Source organism: Halichondria panicea, chromosome 1 (assembly GCF_963675165.1).
Source record: "Halichondria panicea chromosome 1, odHalPani1.1, whole genome shotgun sequence".
NCBI classification, from domain to species: Eukaryota; Metazoa; Porifera; class Demospongiae; order Suberitida; family Halichondriidae; genus Halichondria; species Halichondria panicea.
Genome location: NC_087377.1, coordinates 6,231,673 through 6,248,848, shown reverse-complemented (window position 1 = coordinate 6,248,848; position 17,176 = coordinate 6,231,673). Strand labels below are relative to the sequence as shown.

The following is a 17,176-nucleotide window of genomic DNA, read 5'->3' as shown; positions in this document are numbered from 1 at the left end:
GAGCTGACTCGACTATTATACAGACCCTAGCAGGTATTATAGGCGGTACTATAATTATGCAGATATGTACGTACGTATATACCGTCTCTACAGAACTATACAGTAAAAAGAAATCAGCGAGGCTACACTGTAACAGGTAAGTGAGGTAACCAATAGAATGAGAAGGAGCCCAGTAGTCTAGCTGGTGTTTTATGCAAGATAGTGAAAGTAGATCTATATTAAAAATACTGAATAGATTTACGTACACCATGGTACGGTATAGGTATACGACGCGACACTGCGTATCTGGACCTGGTTTCAAATGCAAGTTTATTTGGAATGGCAAGTTTTTCGCATAGGTCGCAAACGAAAGACTCACAAGTACGTAGAGAGAGCATACGCATGCGATTTTAGTTTTTAAAAAATAAAGATGCAACCAGGCTTGTACATTGGCATTCCCAATTGATTAACTACAGATTTGAAATCCAGTATTAATACGGCACAATGTTTTGTGAAAAAGCTTTGTGAGTGAGCCAAATCAAGAGAAACTGGAAAATTACTTCGCAATTTTAATTTTTCCGAGTATTGTGATGTACAAAATAATACTGACCTCAGTTTTTGCGATCTTATTTTTTTGAAGCCATTAGCTCTCGAACGTTCTCATTGATGCTCGCAAAACCTTTGGTGCCATTTAGCCATTTTTTACGTAGGAAAAACTTTTCTCTATGTTAATCTTAATAATCGTGTATAGACGCTATTATTTTTATATTGCTATGTAGATTGTGATGAGCGGGGACAGTGATTGTGAAGCTTACACTGAAATAGATATGGATACATCTGGAAAGCCCATAATTCCCTCGGTATTGAAAAGAGCTCCAATTCCAATTCCTGAAGGCAGCCGTAAGTTAGCAGATTTTTGTATAACCTAAGTAAGTGTGATAGTTAGGTGTGCTACGTACCTTATATAATATTATTGTTGTATAGTCTATTGTTGTAGTCTCGCGAACAAAACGTATTTTTGGGAGAAACGTCTGATCCTTATTGCACTGCATGATTCCATTACTCTTGCCGAAATGTTGGCAGCACTAATCAGATTTGACTACCTACCATATAGCGGGTATAATTAATTCGAGGGTATAAATGTTCGCTGTTTTCGCTGATTAAGCTTGTACGTACCTCAAATATTATACATTTATAATTATGTCGTGTTTGTGAGAATACATGGGTATTTGAAATGATAACTAATTGTGCACATGCGTCGTACATTAATTGCTACACATGTACTTTTAAAATAATATTTGCAGGAGAAATTATCCCATGTATGACACTATTTTGTATCACAGATACACCTCCTGCAACACGTCCACCTTTTCGAAAAACAGGCTCTCTGTTTGAGAAAACAGGCCCATTACCATCAATACCACAGCAACGTTCAGATGGTTAGTATACGTGTTGATTCTGTTTCTATGTATACAATTATGCTCTGTAGAGTAAGCTAATACCACTTAGCCATGCTTGTTGTGACACACTGTACATGTACATGTATTCAGTGATAATAGTCAACTGTGCTAGATTGTATGTATAGTATGGGGGGTGATCAGTGCCGTAAAAATTATCTAGGTCCACTGAAAGTACGTTCCCGTAGCATCGCACTGGGTACGACAACTCCACCACCCCTCCCTCCCAAACCCCCAGTAAGTTAATTTAGTAAGTTAATTCAGCAAAACTGTGGTTCCGGTAAATACTGGAATAATCAGCCAAAAAACGATCTTGACCTCTAGTAATAGCTGACATCAGCAATAATGAGTAATTCATGCGGTAAGCAAACGGCGGTTGATTATTGAATGCAGTACTGCTTGCATGTACGTAACTACTACGCCATAATTATTATGACTTTTATCTTACAATGACAATACTTACATGTAGATAAACATGTAGGTCTTTACATGTATATACAAGGTCATAATTATAGTCATGGACTTATTATACACTTTTGCGTGTAAACTAGGCTACTGCTTTTATGTTCAAGGCTACTGCTTCCATGTAAAACATTGTAGTGATTGGGTAGTTATCTTTCTGTGGCTTTATCCCTCCTACACCATCAAAGGTATTAAGTATGCTACATGTATTGTGCGTTTGTGACAGTACAGTCGAAAAAGTATACCTAGGACAGATGGACTGCAAACAATTGTACATGCATGTACATGTATATGCATGTGTGCTAGCTGTGATTCTTCAGCCTCAATTGGACTGGGATGAGCTCGTAGTGCCAAAGAAGCAAAAACGAATTCCGATCAGTGTAAGTTTTCTTATTCTTGTCTGTTATTTGAGTTACATGCTATATGTCCAATATTATCATAGGACTTCATTATTGACTCGGAAGAGCTTAATCCATCTAGTTTTGTCAACAAACACCAAGACAAATTTCCTCTTAAAATACGTGTTTGTAAAGGTTTTTACGGTCATTCGGATCGAACTTCTGTGTCAGAAGGAGACACCTTCAACATTCACTTTGTCAAGCATACTAAAGTGAGTGAGTGAATGTATGATGTACGCATCATACATGTATGAATTGTTGAAGAATATATGGGTACCAGGCTGACGACTTTACTAAGTTGCAAGTTGTATTGAAAAGGCTGCAATGGCATTCCAAGAACGCAAAACTATAGGCATACCTTGAGAACCATCAAAGAAAACATGACTAGAATTAAGCCTATAGAAACTCTTACTTGCACTTCATCCTTGCAGTCTACACACACACAAACACACTATACCGTATACCTTGCTTGCACATGCGCACCGATGCATAATAATACACGGTCACTTACTTTGTGGTTCATAGAAATTTTGTTACGGTAACTACAAAACGTATGAAGGTAAAGTAAAGACTACATAAAGTACTTGTGCAGCATGCCTGTGTAATAGTATTTTTGATTCACAACTGTACACCGTACTGCCTTCTATATTCGTGTACCGTAATGAGTTGACTTAAATTGTAGTGATCACTTAAATTGGCCACTAATCAGAAATATACCACATGTATGATTGAGAGCATAGTTTATCACACTAGCAAACCAGAGGAGGTTGGACACGATCACGTGCACCACTTTTTTTGCTGAGCTGGCACAAAAATTGATAATGAGTTCTACGTAAACTTCTAGCTGGTGTTGCACGGTCATTAGAGGCTGAAGGCAAACTTTATGTGCCTCTCTGGCTTTTCTTGATATAAAACTTTCATTAATCAACCCGATCCCCACCGATCCCCTCTATTCTGGCGAGTTATCAGTGCATACAGTGTTTACTAGATTCTTACCAGCCAGTACAATGCAAGCTGCATATACAGCACTGCTAAACTATACTCTACCCTATAGTCTAGCTATAATCTTGTTCCAGTCAGACAACAGGTACAGCTAGTCCGGTGTTACAAGTCAGCAAAACTTTTTTATTACAGTTATTCGATATCTATGGTAACGTGAGCAGAGACCTTAGGAATGTCACATGATTGATAACGCGTGGCCAACCTCCTCTGCTAGCAAACACTGATAGTATACAAATGTAGCTTGCAACTGGTCAGTAGAACTACTTAACCTTAGACTTTTCTGGTTCATGGGGATATTCATAATGTCATACATGCATGTACACATGTATCTTCCTCCTGCAGGTGGTGCACATGCTTGATGGAGGTGGAGCTATCTACAAAATCCCTTTGAACTCAGCCCTCGAGTTTGGCATTATGTACGATCCAAATCAAAAAAGAGACCAAGCACTAGTAAGTACCCAACGTTATAGGCTTTCTCCACAAGTATAATTATGGTATTGTATAGCATCTACTTATCCCGTGCTTAACACGTTTCTAACAAAAATTGCATTTCAGAATGGCTTTGTATTCGAGAAAGTGTCGGAACTTCTGGCAGCCAAGAGTATGCCATGTGCAGTGAGAACTGGAGCAGCTTGGAGAGGATCTGGTGCCAGCTCTACTATTGAGAGTGGTGAAGTGCTTTTGATCAAAGGAATCAAGAAACGGCTGAACACCAAGACTCTCAAAGTGTATAACCTTGCTACCGGGAAGAAAAAAGAGTTACCGGAGAGTTGTGTAGGTGTGTATGCATGTGGATTGCATTGCATACATGTACTGGTTATTGCTTTAGCGCGAGTCAACTAATACTGCATCGCGTCTCACAAAACCTATTTGTATGTCACGTTTCAGGAATTATGCAGAATTAGGTATAATATATATATATAAATATTATTGTGGAGTATGAATATCATTTCGTTAGCAGGCAAGTTGTACTGGAGTTTAATTTTTAGCGTGGATAAAGAAAGGTAGGGGCAGGGCCAGACGAAGAGAAATTGTTGCTAGCTCTCTGTTCATGTGTATTTTTAGATACTTACCGTATACTCTTAGCTTTTTCTCTCGCGTAAGAACTTTTACAACGGATATCTCTTCGTCTGGCCCTCTGGAAGGTTAGACTCGCAAGCCACTCCCTTTTCTCTGATTGGACGGGGGCGGGAGAACAGGGACTGGTGACTCTGGGCTACAGCTTGTGTAAATCAGGAATGCTATTAAATATTAATGTCACGTGCAAATTATCCAATTTATTCTGATGCGTCAAAAGCTAAAGACAAGTACATATGTACACAGAAGACAAGTATACAGATCTATCTAGCCAGCCTTTTGATATTATAGATCCTTGTACCAGTGTCTGTTGTGCCACAACTTGTGGATTAGCATGGAACAGCTGATGAACGTAGAAATCTTGGCAGTCCTTCTTTGAATCGAGGAGTGGCAGCGATTTAAGACAGCTTGTACAAGTCTGACTACTCTCAATTCAACTGCTGCCCTCTGCCATTATCTGTCTTGTATTGTACAGGTTAATAAAAAGCTTTAGGCAACCAATAACACACTGATTTTCGGCTGCCAGTTCTCATCACGTAAAACAGAAACACAGCTAATCTCTGCTGGTGTCTTAGATGACTATATCCTAGCTGAATGCCTGATGTCGTTATTACTCCATCATCTTCTCTTTTCTAGCACTAGCATCCATTCTCAAACTGTAGAAGCCCGTGATCACTTTTGCAGGCTACGCAATTCTACTTAACCTCACGCAATTTTTGGAACACGTGGAAAAATCAATGAATAATCTCTACCCAAATTCTGGTAGAGACAGAAGCTGTAGCCCAGAGTCACCAGTCCCTTTTCTCCCGCCCCCGTCCAATCAGAGAAAAGGGAGTGGCTTGCGAGCCTACTGGAAGGTACTTAGCTACATATAGATACCGATAAAGCTTGCTACTTACTGCTCTTATAAATTGACGTAAAAAATAGTCCATATGTGATTAAGGTTAGTTGCGGTTTTGATGCCCTCTTGTCTCATTCATGCATCTTTATAATCATTACATTTTTACAATAGCAATAGAATTTACATTCGTAAGCACAGCAGACTTCTTTGAACCCTGCAAAAGAGAAAAAGCTGACAGAGTAAAACTCATGAATATTCACGAGTGACCACAATACCTAACCTTAATCACATTCCTTGTTTGTAATTGTGAAGTGCTCTGTACATGTATGGCTGATAACGCGTTTGATCTAAATACCGAATACCGGTAATTTTCGGGGGGAAAATATTCGTGTTGAAGCTCTCGCCACACGAATATTTACCCACGGATGAAGCGACCTTGACTACCTTTACCTACAGTGCAATCAGCAACCACGAAAATATTATCCACGAAATATCTAAATAATAATAATTATTATTGCTGAACCACGTATATTTCCCCCGAAAAGTACCCGCTTATGTCATTTTTATACGTACAATGAAAGATGTTAGCAAGCACTTAGCGGTTTGAATTGTGTTTTGTTTTCATTATTATTGTGTGTGTTTATCATACCTCCCTATGTTAAGAGTGAATGTTTTGTTTTTGTCGTACTAGCACGTATGTCTACATGAGTATTACCAAGACTAACGTTTAACATGCATTAGCACGTACATACTGTACGTATGTATAGCTTATATACATGTACACTCCGTTATTTCATGTCGATAAACTTTATGATAGGTAGTGATCATTATGATCATTATAAGAAACTTTATAAGATAGGTAGTGATCATTATAAGAAATTTTACCGTGGTCCAAAGAAACCTTAAGCCACAATTTTTGTGCCAGTCTGTGGACCATAGTACTAGTATAGTAATTGTTAGCATTTTTCATGGAATTTGGAATTCAAATTTACTCGGATCATTGTTATCTGTACCACGATGTGCCCTGATACTATGGAGTGTATTAAGCTCGTGTACTGTAGCATGGGCAATTCCGTGTAAGCTGAACCATTCGGCCGTCAGTATTTGCAATGTATGCACACAATACAGTATTAGCCTAGACAACAGAAACTAATTACATATCGAAAACCTATAATTATATGCATGCATTAATTTAGCTTCGAAATGATGTATTTTTATCATTTTTATAGTCGAATGTTCATACGATTTCATGTTCTTGTATATCCATCACAGAAATAGTAATTAGATTTGTAGAAGCTATTTCTTTTACCCTGTATAAAAAATTATACGTAATAGGTATAATTATTCCAACGTTAGTTATTCCATGCAACATTAATTTTGAAGCCACTCCTTGGCGGAAACCATAGAACACAACCATAATTATAGTGAAAGGCAGTGGGTTACAATTAGCTTTGTCTTTTAAGGTCACTAATTTGATTTCTCCAACTTATGTAAGCTTAAAACGTTACTACCGTAAGATCTCGATTTAAAACGACACTTTTCAATAATTACAAAGCCAGAGATCGCTTCTTTTGGAGATTGACAAATTATATTGAAGTCCTGGTGTCGCATATTTAGAGGGTCGCATCTAATTGGAGGTAACTTTACAGAGTCTACTTGCCTCGATTTCAGGCTGCTTAAAAACACTTGATTTTCCAGTGGGCTACAATCGAGGCTAGGGAGTGGCTACATTTACCTCTATTTAGAACGCGACATTAAAAAATAATTGTCAACGCAGCTGTCGCTACTTTTAGAGGTCAGAAAATTGCTGAAGCTCCTGGGTGTTGCATATTTGGAGGGTCGCCTTAAATCGAGGTCTTACGGTATTCTTTTTTTTTTATAGAGAGTGCATGCCATCTTCTATAAAACAAGTAAAAGCTAAGTTTGCAGCCTACTTTCACTCTTATCTGACAGGTTTTTCTGTTGAAAGTGCTCCTTTTCTAGTGGTGGCTATCTCAAGCAGACAGTTTGAAATTTCATTAACTTTCATGTAAAAAGAACAGGAAGTGTAGTATAGAGAAGTTACAGAGGATTGAAAAGTGATGATTATGCCTCGGTACGCGGTGCGCATGTGCAAGCGAGGTATACGGTAGTGTGTTTGTGTGTGTGTGTAGACTGCTACAGGTACTCAACGATCAATGGAGTGCAAGTATAGGTTTCTAGTCATGTTTTCATTCGTGGATTTGCAAAATAATGCTTCGTTCTCGAGTTATGCATACTTGGAGTGCCATTGCAACCTTTTTAGAATGGCCTATTGCACGTGTCATGCAAGTGTATCCTGGAAAGGACGGTTTTGTTCATATCGTGTAAACTCACTTTCTTATCAATGTCTAAAAATTCTCCAGTAGCACCAGAAAAGCATTGCTCTATAGCCCTCCACTGATGATTTCAAGGTTTGATTCTCCACTGCCACCCTGTCCCTTTCTATTGATCCTGTAGTGTGTACTCCAGTGCTCTGGTGCTCTAGTTTGTCTGTTTTTTGTGATATCTGAGTGTACTCATATGGATGCTAATAATTATGCCTCGAGGCGTAGCCGCACGAGGGATACGGTAAAGCTGACTGTGTGTGTCTGTGTGTCTGTTCCAGCTGTAACTGCTCAATGGTTGCGCTTCTATAGGCTTCTAGCCACGTTCTGTTGGATTTTGATTCGTGCATTAGCAAACTAAATCTTCTTTCTCGAGTTATGGCTAGTTTGACTCACATTGAAGGCTGTTGCAGTCTCTTTAGAATTTTCGCAGCATCATCTGTTCGCACAAACTTTCTATTCAACTTATAAGTTAGCCTTGCACTAATTTAAAAGCGCTAGCTTTTTGTTAGCTACAAGAGTCAGAAGGAGCGAAGCTTGCTATTTTAGTAGATCTAGCCATTATAGAGCGTTTTCATGTGACGTCACAGTCATGTGAAAATCAACTTGTCTACCATTTTGGAGTACAGCTGAACTCTGTTTATATAGCTAGCTGCCGAGTTTTAAGATGTTCCAAGCGCTCCGGACAAGATAAAGGCGTCTTATTTTACAGTACAGGACTCCTAAAAGCAAGAGTATAATCTTACGAAGAGAGAAGAGGTGGCTTCTTATCCCTATATTTGGAGAGACCTGAAAAGTACAGTGTTTTTACTGGAACAGACTGCTCCTCTCACTTGATGGTCAAAGTCATGTTGGTCCTACTCGAGCACAAGAAGACATGAAACTAGAAAATGGCACAGCAACACAAACTGATTTAACGATCCCCGGCCGGACAGAAAATGCAAGAACAGCTGGAAGGGCGCTACAAGTTATTGAATATCCAAGTTTAAGTTTCACAGCAATGACAATGTTTGTAAAGTATTATTCTGGTCTGTAAGTACAATGTTGGTGTCTTTTTCTATATAATGGTTCTGTTCTGTAACATGTTTAGCAATTATCTTTTGATGTATTAAACCCTTTCAAGTTGGAGGGGGGGGGGGGGCGTGTAAGTGACAAGTATCTCACCGAGCTTGTTAGATTGTGATAGCCGATAGAAGTTTTGATATTTTAAACTCTGTGAGTGTGTAATGATGTGTAATAAATATAATTATCCCCTGCTTTTACGAGGGGGGAAAGACCCAAATGATACTGAATGTAAGATACATGGAAATTAAATGAGTCGTAGGAAACATGATTTTGTATGTAATGTGTGGGAGAAGACTGCTCACTTATTATGCCTCGAGGCGGCCGCACGAGGGATACGGTAAAGCTGACTGTGTGTGTGTGTGTGTGTGCGCGCGCGTGCGTGCGTGTTCTAGCTGTAACTGCTGAACGGTTGCAATGCGACGAAAGCTAACAGCTTCTATAGGCTTCTAGCCACGTTCTCTTGGATTTTGATTCGTGGATTAGCAAACTAAAGCTTCTTTCTCGAGTTATGGCTAGTTTGACTCACATTGAAGGCTGTTGCAGTCTCTTCAGAATCTTTCATAGCATCATCTGTCCGTACAAACTTTCTATTCAACATAATGAATTAGCCTTGCACTAAAGCGCTAGCTTTTTGTGAGCTACAAGACTCAGTTAAAACAGCTAGCTAGCAGTGCAGTAGCCATTTGTGAAATTGATCTCTTTGGACACAAATCCTCCTGGCAGAATCATATTTTTCTTGAGGGCCTGGTAAGCCACAAAACACTACCATATATAAGATAACATGTACACAAGTCTTTTCTTCTTAGATATTAAAATTATACACTGAACTACAGATCCTGGAAGAATCAATTTTCTTCTTTCAGAGAAAAGAAAACACAAAGTCCAAGAAATTATCACACAGGCCAATTTTGCTGGTAACCTTGCCTTGGTTTTCTGAAACAAAGTACCTGATAGATAGCTGCTCTGTAAGAGTATGACCTACCATCCTTTGGGAAGTTTCTGCTACATCTGACATCGACACAAGTGACAAGCAACGAATAGAGTCAAGAGTCCACTTCTTCATGTTCATTCTCTTGTCATGCTTTAATCATACTCAGCATTAGTTTATAACATTGTTGTTGTCAATGAAATGTTCACACTATGTATTAAAATGAAAATACATTAAATAAAAACCTCGATTTGAGGCCGCGGGTGGGCGTATATTCGAATGAAAACCTACCGTTCGCGATTAAACGCCCAGTCCCCTAATAAGCCTAGACTTCTTGCAGAAAAGGGTGGGCGTATTTTCGCGAGGGTACGGTACTACGTACCTTATTGTTACTATTATAAATGGGTAACTAATTTTAGCAAATTTGTAATTAACTCTAAACAAGCATTCGCTAATAATAAAACGCGATTAAAATGAATAATATTATCTTAAATTATCTTTTTTTATGTACTTTGGTATAATGTAATGTATGCTAACAAGCTAGCCCTTTTTTCATCTGTATCTGACTTCAAACTTTCTTAAAACTCATACTTGTGAGTGGTAATAATGAATTTGCTACAAATCCACCAAAATTAGTACCCTAAAAACAGAGAAAGATCTGAAAACGCTAAAATTACTGTGTGTAAGAATGTATAATAAGATTCAGTTATAATAACATCTCTCTCCCAAAACCCCAAGCATGGGTCTACTTTTGGCACCACTAGCAAACAGCGGTGGTATAGTACGTCATACGCAATTTTTTTGGCTTGTACATGCATGTAGATGTATAGATAGATACCTAGGTGCAGAGGGCGACACAAAAAAATGCGAGCTGTAAAACTTCAGTTGTAACCTCTATAGTAGGCGGTACCAGGAGCACATTACAGATGGAGCGTCTTACCTCGGGAATCGAATCTCGTGCAAGTTTGCAAAGCATGACCTTATATGCAAAACTGCTAAGTGGGTCTGCGGGCGAGTGCTAATTGAGCTGACAGTGCATTTTTACCAAGCACAAGTCAATAAAAGTGAAAAGCTACAGCTAGCTAGCTAGCTAGCTATAGGCCTGGTAGTAAGCTCTCTCTTCTAAGAACCCCAATAAGACTCGCTACTGCAAAAACAAAACGCCTAGCATGTGTTAGTCTAAGTCTAGCAAACTTTTTCTGTACAAAGTGACTGGGTCCTTCTGTAATGTGCTCTACGTATCAAAAAATACCGAAATTTTCGCAGTTTTCGTGGGTTAGCAATATATCCTACACGAAAGTTAATTCCACGAAAATTGTACATAGTTATACCGTATATATAGCTGGAAATTTTCGTGAATTGCAAAATGTCGCGTTATTCGAGGGTAGAGCAGTTAACGAACCGAGATAAACTCCCATTCACTGGTATTTCATATGCAAAGCTATTGGTGGGTGTGGTTTTCTGGCATTGAACCGCAAATATTATATTCCACAAAAAAATTCTGCTAAGGCCAAATAGTGGACCCGCAAACATTTTCCACTGTACGGTATCTGCTATAAAACGTGCAAAGATTAAAGGTGTGGCCCGGAAGTGCTGCCAGCAAGCAAGTCAACCCACAAAATGTATTCAACGAAATGTTTTTAGAGGCCACGAATTTTAAGTGTTTTGAAATTTTGCACTCTACAGTAACGCTCAATTTCTGTAGAGTTAACACTACATGTACATGTTTTTGAGAAGCAAGATGGTGTAGAATTAGTCAGTTGATAAAAAACATGTTGTTCATGTGTATCTCTCATCCCCAGGTAAATTCAGCACACGGCCGTATGATGTTCGCTTCTTCTTGTCAGATATTGTTGAGCACATGCCCAATGCAATTCCTTGTCAGGCAATGCTGTTTGTTCATTCGGATACTGCGTCAGAGTTACCGAAACACCTCGTAACAGCTGTAGTGTCTCTCACCGAGAGCAACATTGAGACCTCGCTTATCGCTACTAACACTGAAGTAGATGACTTCACAGATGCCCCTATGTTTGATATACCCCTCGATTTGGATATTGAGGTAATTTTTTGTCTCATGAAAATTTAGTGATGCAGTTATTATAACTGGTTCTATTTTGACACTTATAATGATATAGATTGCGATTTGCTTGTTCAATCACCTTCATACTGTACTCCAGCAATGCTTAAATTGTTTTGCAGCTCCAAGTGCTTAATTACAAGCGTCCAGAGGACACGGAGCAGCTGTATTCTGACACACGCACACTCTTAGAGCACTATAACCCAGGCAAGGTCACACAGTACAACGCCTCCAGCAACGTGTACAGTATTGCGGTGATGAGAGAGGACAATGCATTGTCAGGTAACACATGATGTGTGTGCGACAATAAATTTAGTTTTCTAGTCAACACTATAGATGTATGTATAGCATCATACTGTTGCTTCACTTGCTTCTCAGGGATTGACATTGTAAAGCCTCCAGCAATATACTACAACATTCACGAACAAAGGAATGCTGCAAATGGTAGCATTAGTAGTCCAACTAAGTCAACGATTGAAGCTATTTACCAGATGGAACCTTCTTTGGACTCCGTTTCTACTGATGCATCTGATTCCAAAATGGTGAGTGTCGCTTCAAATGCACACGTACACACACACATACAATGACACACATACAATGTCATGTGTGCATAAGTCTAAACACCTAAAAGGATCAACGTTTAAGGACAATTGAAGAAACTCTAAAGCAGTTGAAAACTGAAGAAAACAGTACTCAAGTTTCCCGTCAAATCACGTCTGCCAGAGCTGACATGAAAAGGCTTGAGTCACGAACTGGAAGAGCATTGGAGGATACTGTTGAACTAAAAAAGCACTTGTTGGAAATCTGTAAGCGGTTCCATCATCACCAGTGCTGTTTGTCATTACTTATGTACAGCAACGAAAGTGCTCTCTATGCAAGGCATTCTGACTGGTCTTTGTGAACAAGTGAGGTCATTAAGTGATCAGAAGAAGGGACCCCTAGTCTACACCCCTATAGGCTCAACCTCTATTGGCAGTGATGAGACCGTCACTGAACAGGCCCTGGGTGGGGGCATTTATGATGTCATGTGAGTGCCTGATGTTTTATGGCTGGTACACATTGTTTTGAGCCTACCGTAGAAACTGGATTATTAGCGCATGCGCTTTTAGGGTGAGTTCTCTACGCTTATATTCGAGAATGCGCCTATAATGCAGTCATTTCGAGCCTCACCCAGCAACCGGATGTCTCTGTGATGAGAGCTGGCTAGAAAGTGAGCAAGCAAGGGCAAGCAGGCAACCCAACTGGATCTATATCATACTATTATGTTACAGTTCATTTTACAGATCATTTAAATTCATATTAAACATTCATATTGACCAGGAACTAGGACCTCATCCATGTCTCAACATGATCAAACGAGGTAACAGCATGCCCAGGGAGTCCTTACAGATGGATATCACCAGCTATATAGCTATCATGCACTGTACAAGCTAACTACATAGATATAAATAAAATTAGCTGAATCAATTCTAAAATTTCACTAATAACCTTCGCATAATTGGAAAAACGCTTCAATTTGAGTATAAAAAGCCTGCAGTTGAGCATGCGCTTCAAATAAAGATACCCTTATAGTCGAGTAAGCGCTAATAATCCAGTTTCTACGGTATACTAGAAGCAGATCAATTCACGTGCATAGATATTAACACTGTAGACCTGCTGCACCACTTCAAAAACTGGCTACAGTAGAACATCTATCCCCCGTCAAATCGGTGGGCAGGTCACCTATGCAGTCGCAAGCCTCGATACCTGAGAGTGTATGTGAAGAAAATCGTCAGTTTCTGAACTCGTTGGACTACATGCAGGTACATGTGCCAAAATAAAGTTTCTGTTCCGTTTGATAGATCGCTGATTTAGCAAAGGCCTGTTTCCGCCTACGCATGTACTACGCTGCGGTTTTATGGTTCCATTGTTTACACTCACAAGCATGTACATGTAGCAATCTCTTAATTGCAAGTAGCGGTTTGTGTAAGTCAACAAGCTTGATTGCACCTGCACCAAAACAATGATTGTTTTGCTTGCACTGATTGCTTTGCTGGCGTGCAACAGAATCAAAACAAACGCAGACTACTACGCAAATGTACCAGAAACCTTAATTTGGCTGCAGCTTGCACTATACATGCACCCTTTAGTTCATTGATCTAGTAGTTCATTGATCTAACATCTACTCTCAGGTACTAAAACTGCTGGAATTAATGGGTCTGAAAGCTTACCAAGAAGCATTCATGGCCGAGAGAGTAAATGGGGAAGTACTGTTGGAGTGTGATGAGGATGTTCTATTGAATGAATTAAAGGTAGATTGTTATGTTCACAACCAGTTGCATACATGTTATGTACATACATAGGAAGGGAATGATCCTTGTGTAGGTTGAAACACTCTGCGTTATATTTCGTGCTCGCAAATATTTTCGCGGTTGAGGTTGTATTTAACTGTCTCCTATCCACTAGCGATCACTCAGGGGCTGGGAGGTACTCTGGAGAAATAAGTTTACACCACTGACTAGCTCTAAGTCCGTTGTCTTTACTCTGTTTATTTTTTGTTGAGTTTAGCTTGAATTACTCTATGTCAACTTCTCTGGTGAAGCAAAGGGCATTGCTTGACTTGGTGATTATGTATCTAAGTGCTATATAGAATGGCTTCAAGCTATACCGTATTACTAGAATATTTTGCTGGTGAAAAATCTTTGCGAATGAGCTAAATCAACAGAAAATTTGACCCTTTGCTGGCAAGGATCATGTGTATAGGTTTTGCGTTGCGAATTGATCAACCATCGCAAAGTGCGCAAATGTTTGATGTTTGCAAAACATTCCAGTAATACGGTAGATAATCTGCACGTTCCTAAACGTTTGCAGTATTTTAGACACACCGCAAGCTTTGACCTCCCACGACTTCATAGAAGGGCTATGTTTATTATGCCTCGGTGCGCATGCGCAAGCGTGGTATACGGCAGTGTGTTTGTGTGTGTAGACTGCTACAGCTGCTCAAGGATCAATCAAGTGCAAGTAAGAGTTTCTATAGGCTTCTAGTCATGTTTTCTTGGATTTTAATTTGTGGATTTGCAAAATAATGCTTTGTTCTCGAGTTATGCCTGGTTTGCGTACTTAGAATGTCATTGCAGCCTTTTCTGAAAAGTACGCAGCAAACTTGTTCACCGAGTGTTGCTACTCTACTTAGTAGTTAGTTCTGCACTATAGAACGCTAGCTATTGGTAGCTGCTGCAAGGCTCTGCCGTGGCATCAATCGTTTTTAACAACAATCAATATACTTACTCTTTGAGTTTCCGTTTGCCTGTGATTTAGCCTTGATGTCGTGACTAAAAAGCTGTGTTATTTCATAATAATTATTATGTGGTGTTAGTAGTAATCCTTACCCGCTTAGCAGACTTCAAATTAGCTGTAGGTGGTCGAGGGTCGAGTCACGTGATAATAATGTGAGGTTTCTTGGAGGGAACCAGTAACACAGTCATCATACGCACTGTATCATGTCATGTAATGTTTTCGCAAGGAAGCAGTCGTAAAATGTTCCCAAACTGTTCATAGGTAACATCCAAATTGAGAAGAGTTCGTTTACTAAAGGTAATATCTGGACGTCATTCTGCTGAGCAGATATTGAAAGGAGAAGATCCATATGTTTATGCAAATCCCCATTGAATGTGGAACAAATGAACCCTTTTTGTACAAATGAACATGTATATACTGCTATAAATAATTATTATGTTCCTACATCATAATTATAGTTTCAGACGTGTGCAGACACCTCTTAATATTGTATTATTTTGCATACTATAAAGTGAGAGTGCAAGATGTTATACATAATCCCAGCCGCTAAGTGCTGGCTCCTCCCGATTTTGTGACCTCTGGGCCCTAAAACGCTAGCGATTTGGAGCCCCCCACGGCCACTAGCGCTCTGAGCCTCAGCCTCACTCTAAGTGCCCAATCATGCTGAGCCCCTGGATGATTATGGGTGAGCAGTATGGCAGAGCTTGATACCACGCAAACACAGTCAAGATGGGCTGCTTGACGGGAGGTCACAAACAGAAACACACAAAGATAATGCATGCACAGATAATGGTACAAAGACTCACATGCATTGTACGGGCCTAGCTCTCGGCCAATTCTAATAAACATTATATCCCGTTGCTATGCTGTTGCTATGTGCAATATGCACCATAATGCTCATATTCTGCACTGTATCTCATATTCTGCACTTGACCTGGGGGACTTTCCCATGTACTAGTTAGGCCGTGGCAAATTATGCCGGCATAATTTGGGGTTAGGTCCATAATAGGGTTAAAATTTTGAATTTGGTCAATTTGGTACAAATACAACGGTCCTCTACTGTTGCTGAACGTGTTTTTTCTCTTTTAAATGACTCTTTCACGTCTAGAAGATTATGTTGAATCTTCAGTTATGTTACAATGTACAATACAACAAAAGATATAATTTTTTGGCTACTACTACTGCTGAAAAAAGGACGTCAATGTGGGGCATAATGGGTTCGCATAATAGGCTGACTTTGGGGCAGTGCGGCAGGAGCATAATTTGCCAGGGCCTACGTGATGTAGTTCTTGTCAACTAGACTTACACGTATATCTCAACGTATATCTCAGCCGACTACTCTTGATTATATGTGTGTCTGTACTTCCGGCTTTGAACTTGAGGCGTGATCTCGGAGCTCCATAACAGGAAAGAGAAAGGCGCATGCAGTCTTGGGGCGATCATTGCTCGACGAATAACCGTTGCTGGATGTATAGAATTATATATCCCTGGATAGAATTAGTCTACATGTATTGCTGGATAAATTTGTAACTATCGCTAGATAAATAATGATTACATCCCTTGATGAATGGCCTACCTATTGCTGGATATATATTCATGTGCAGAGTGGCATTGATCATGTAATACATCATTGCAATAAATCGCTTAAATACATTGCTCGATAAAATACCGGCTGCAGTTGGATTAATGATCAACTGACCATAATTATTATACCTTGTACTATAATACAACTTAGAATGTATTATTATTGAATTGTACCGTCGATTATTATCTCAGGTGTATTAAGGCACGTCCAGAATCAAGAACAGCCAACGTCACATAATTATATCAAAAAGTATTCAATATTAAACATAGTAATTGCACATTATTTTTGTTTTGTCATAATAATTTAAGTTTCCTTAATGAAAAAAAAGATCATGTGACCAATTAACATGAAATTTCCTTAATTATCATTAATTTTGTTCCAGCTTAGTTAGATCCTATCTTTTCTTGGAATCCTGATGTACATATCATATACTGATGAAATCCTGTGCGCAAAAGCAGATTCATAGGTAATCATGGTCTACACAAACAACATGGTAAGATTTACCTGAATTGTCCCCGAGATCTCCTCCTAACATTCTTGTTTGGTTGCACTCTGTCTTGCGCAGCAGGAAACAAGTTCTCTACTATCTAATAGTCTTAGTTAAGGCCTTTAATTAACTACTAGGTAGCTTACAACAAATAGTTTTTCAGGGTTTTACACGACCGAAGCTCCACCCCCACTAGT

The 17,176-nt window shown here is 39.3% G+C and overlaps 1 protein-coding gene and 2 long non-coding RNA genes across 3 annotated transcripts; 2 read left to right on the top strand and 1 right to left on the bottom strand.

The window, feature by feature from the left end:
• Positions 1 to 7: 7 nt before the first annotated feature.
• LOC135338305 (uncharacterized) lies at positions 8 to 15,430 on the top strand. The gene is made up of 16 exons (XM_064534394.1): positions 8 to 136; positions 759 to 879; positions 1,323 to 1,418; positions 1,600 to 1,673; positions 2,219 to 2,278; positions 2,341 to 2,508; positions 3,641 to 3,748; positions 3,854 to 4,076; positions 11,357 to 11,613; positions 11,754 to 11,913; positions 12,010 to 12,173; positions 12,263 to 12,437; positions 12,487 to 12,658; positions 13,283 to 13,433; positions 13,803 to 13,922; positions 15,169 to 15,430. The coding sequence occupies exons 2-16, from the start codon at positions 765 to 767 to the stop codon at positions 15,277 to 15,279; spliced, it is 2,154 nt and encodes a 717-aa protein (XP_064390464.1). The 5' UTR covers positions 8 to 136; positions 759 to 764; the 3' UTR covers positions 15,280 to 15,430.
• Positions 4,083 to 9,926, top strand: LOC135338316 (uncharacterized). The gene is made up of 2 exons (XR_010395481.1): positions 4,083 to 4,443; positions 5,233 to 9,926. It is a non-coding gene; the product is annotated as an uncharacterized LOC135338316 (long non-coding RNA).
• Positions 15,431 to 16,714: 1,284 nt separating the features above from the next.
• Positions 16,715 to 17,176, bottom strand: LOC135338311 (uncharacterized). The gene is made up of 2 exons (XR_010395480.1): positions 16,997 to 17,176; positions 16,715 to 16,934 (listed from the first exon to the last, which is right to left on the bottom strand). It is a non-coding gene; the product is annotated as an uncharacterized LOC135338311 (long non-coding RNA).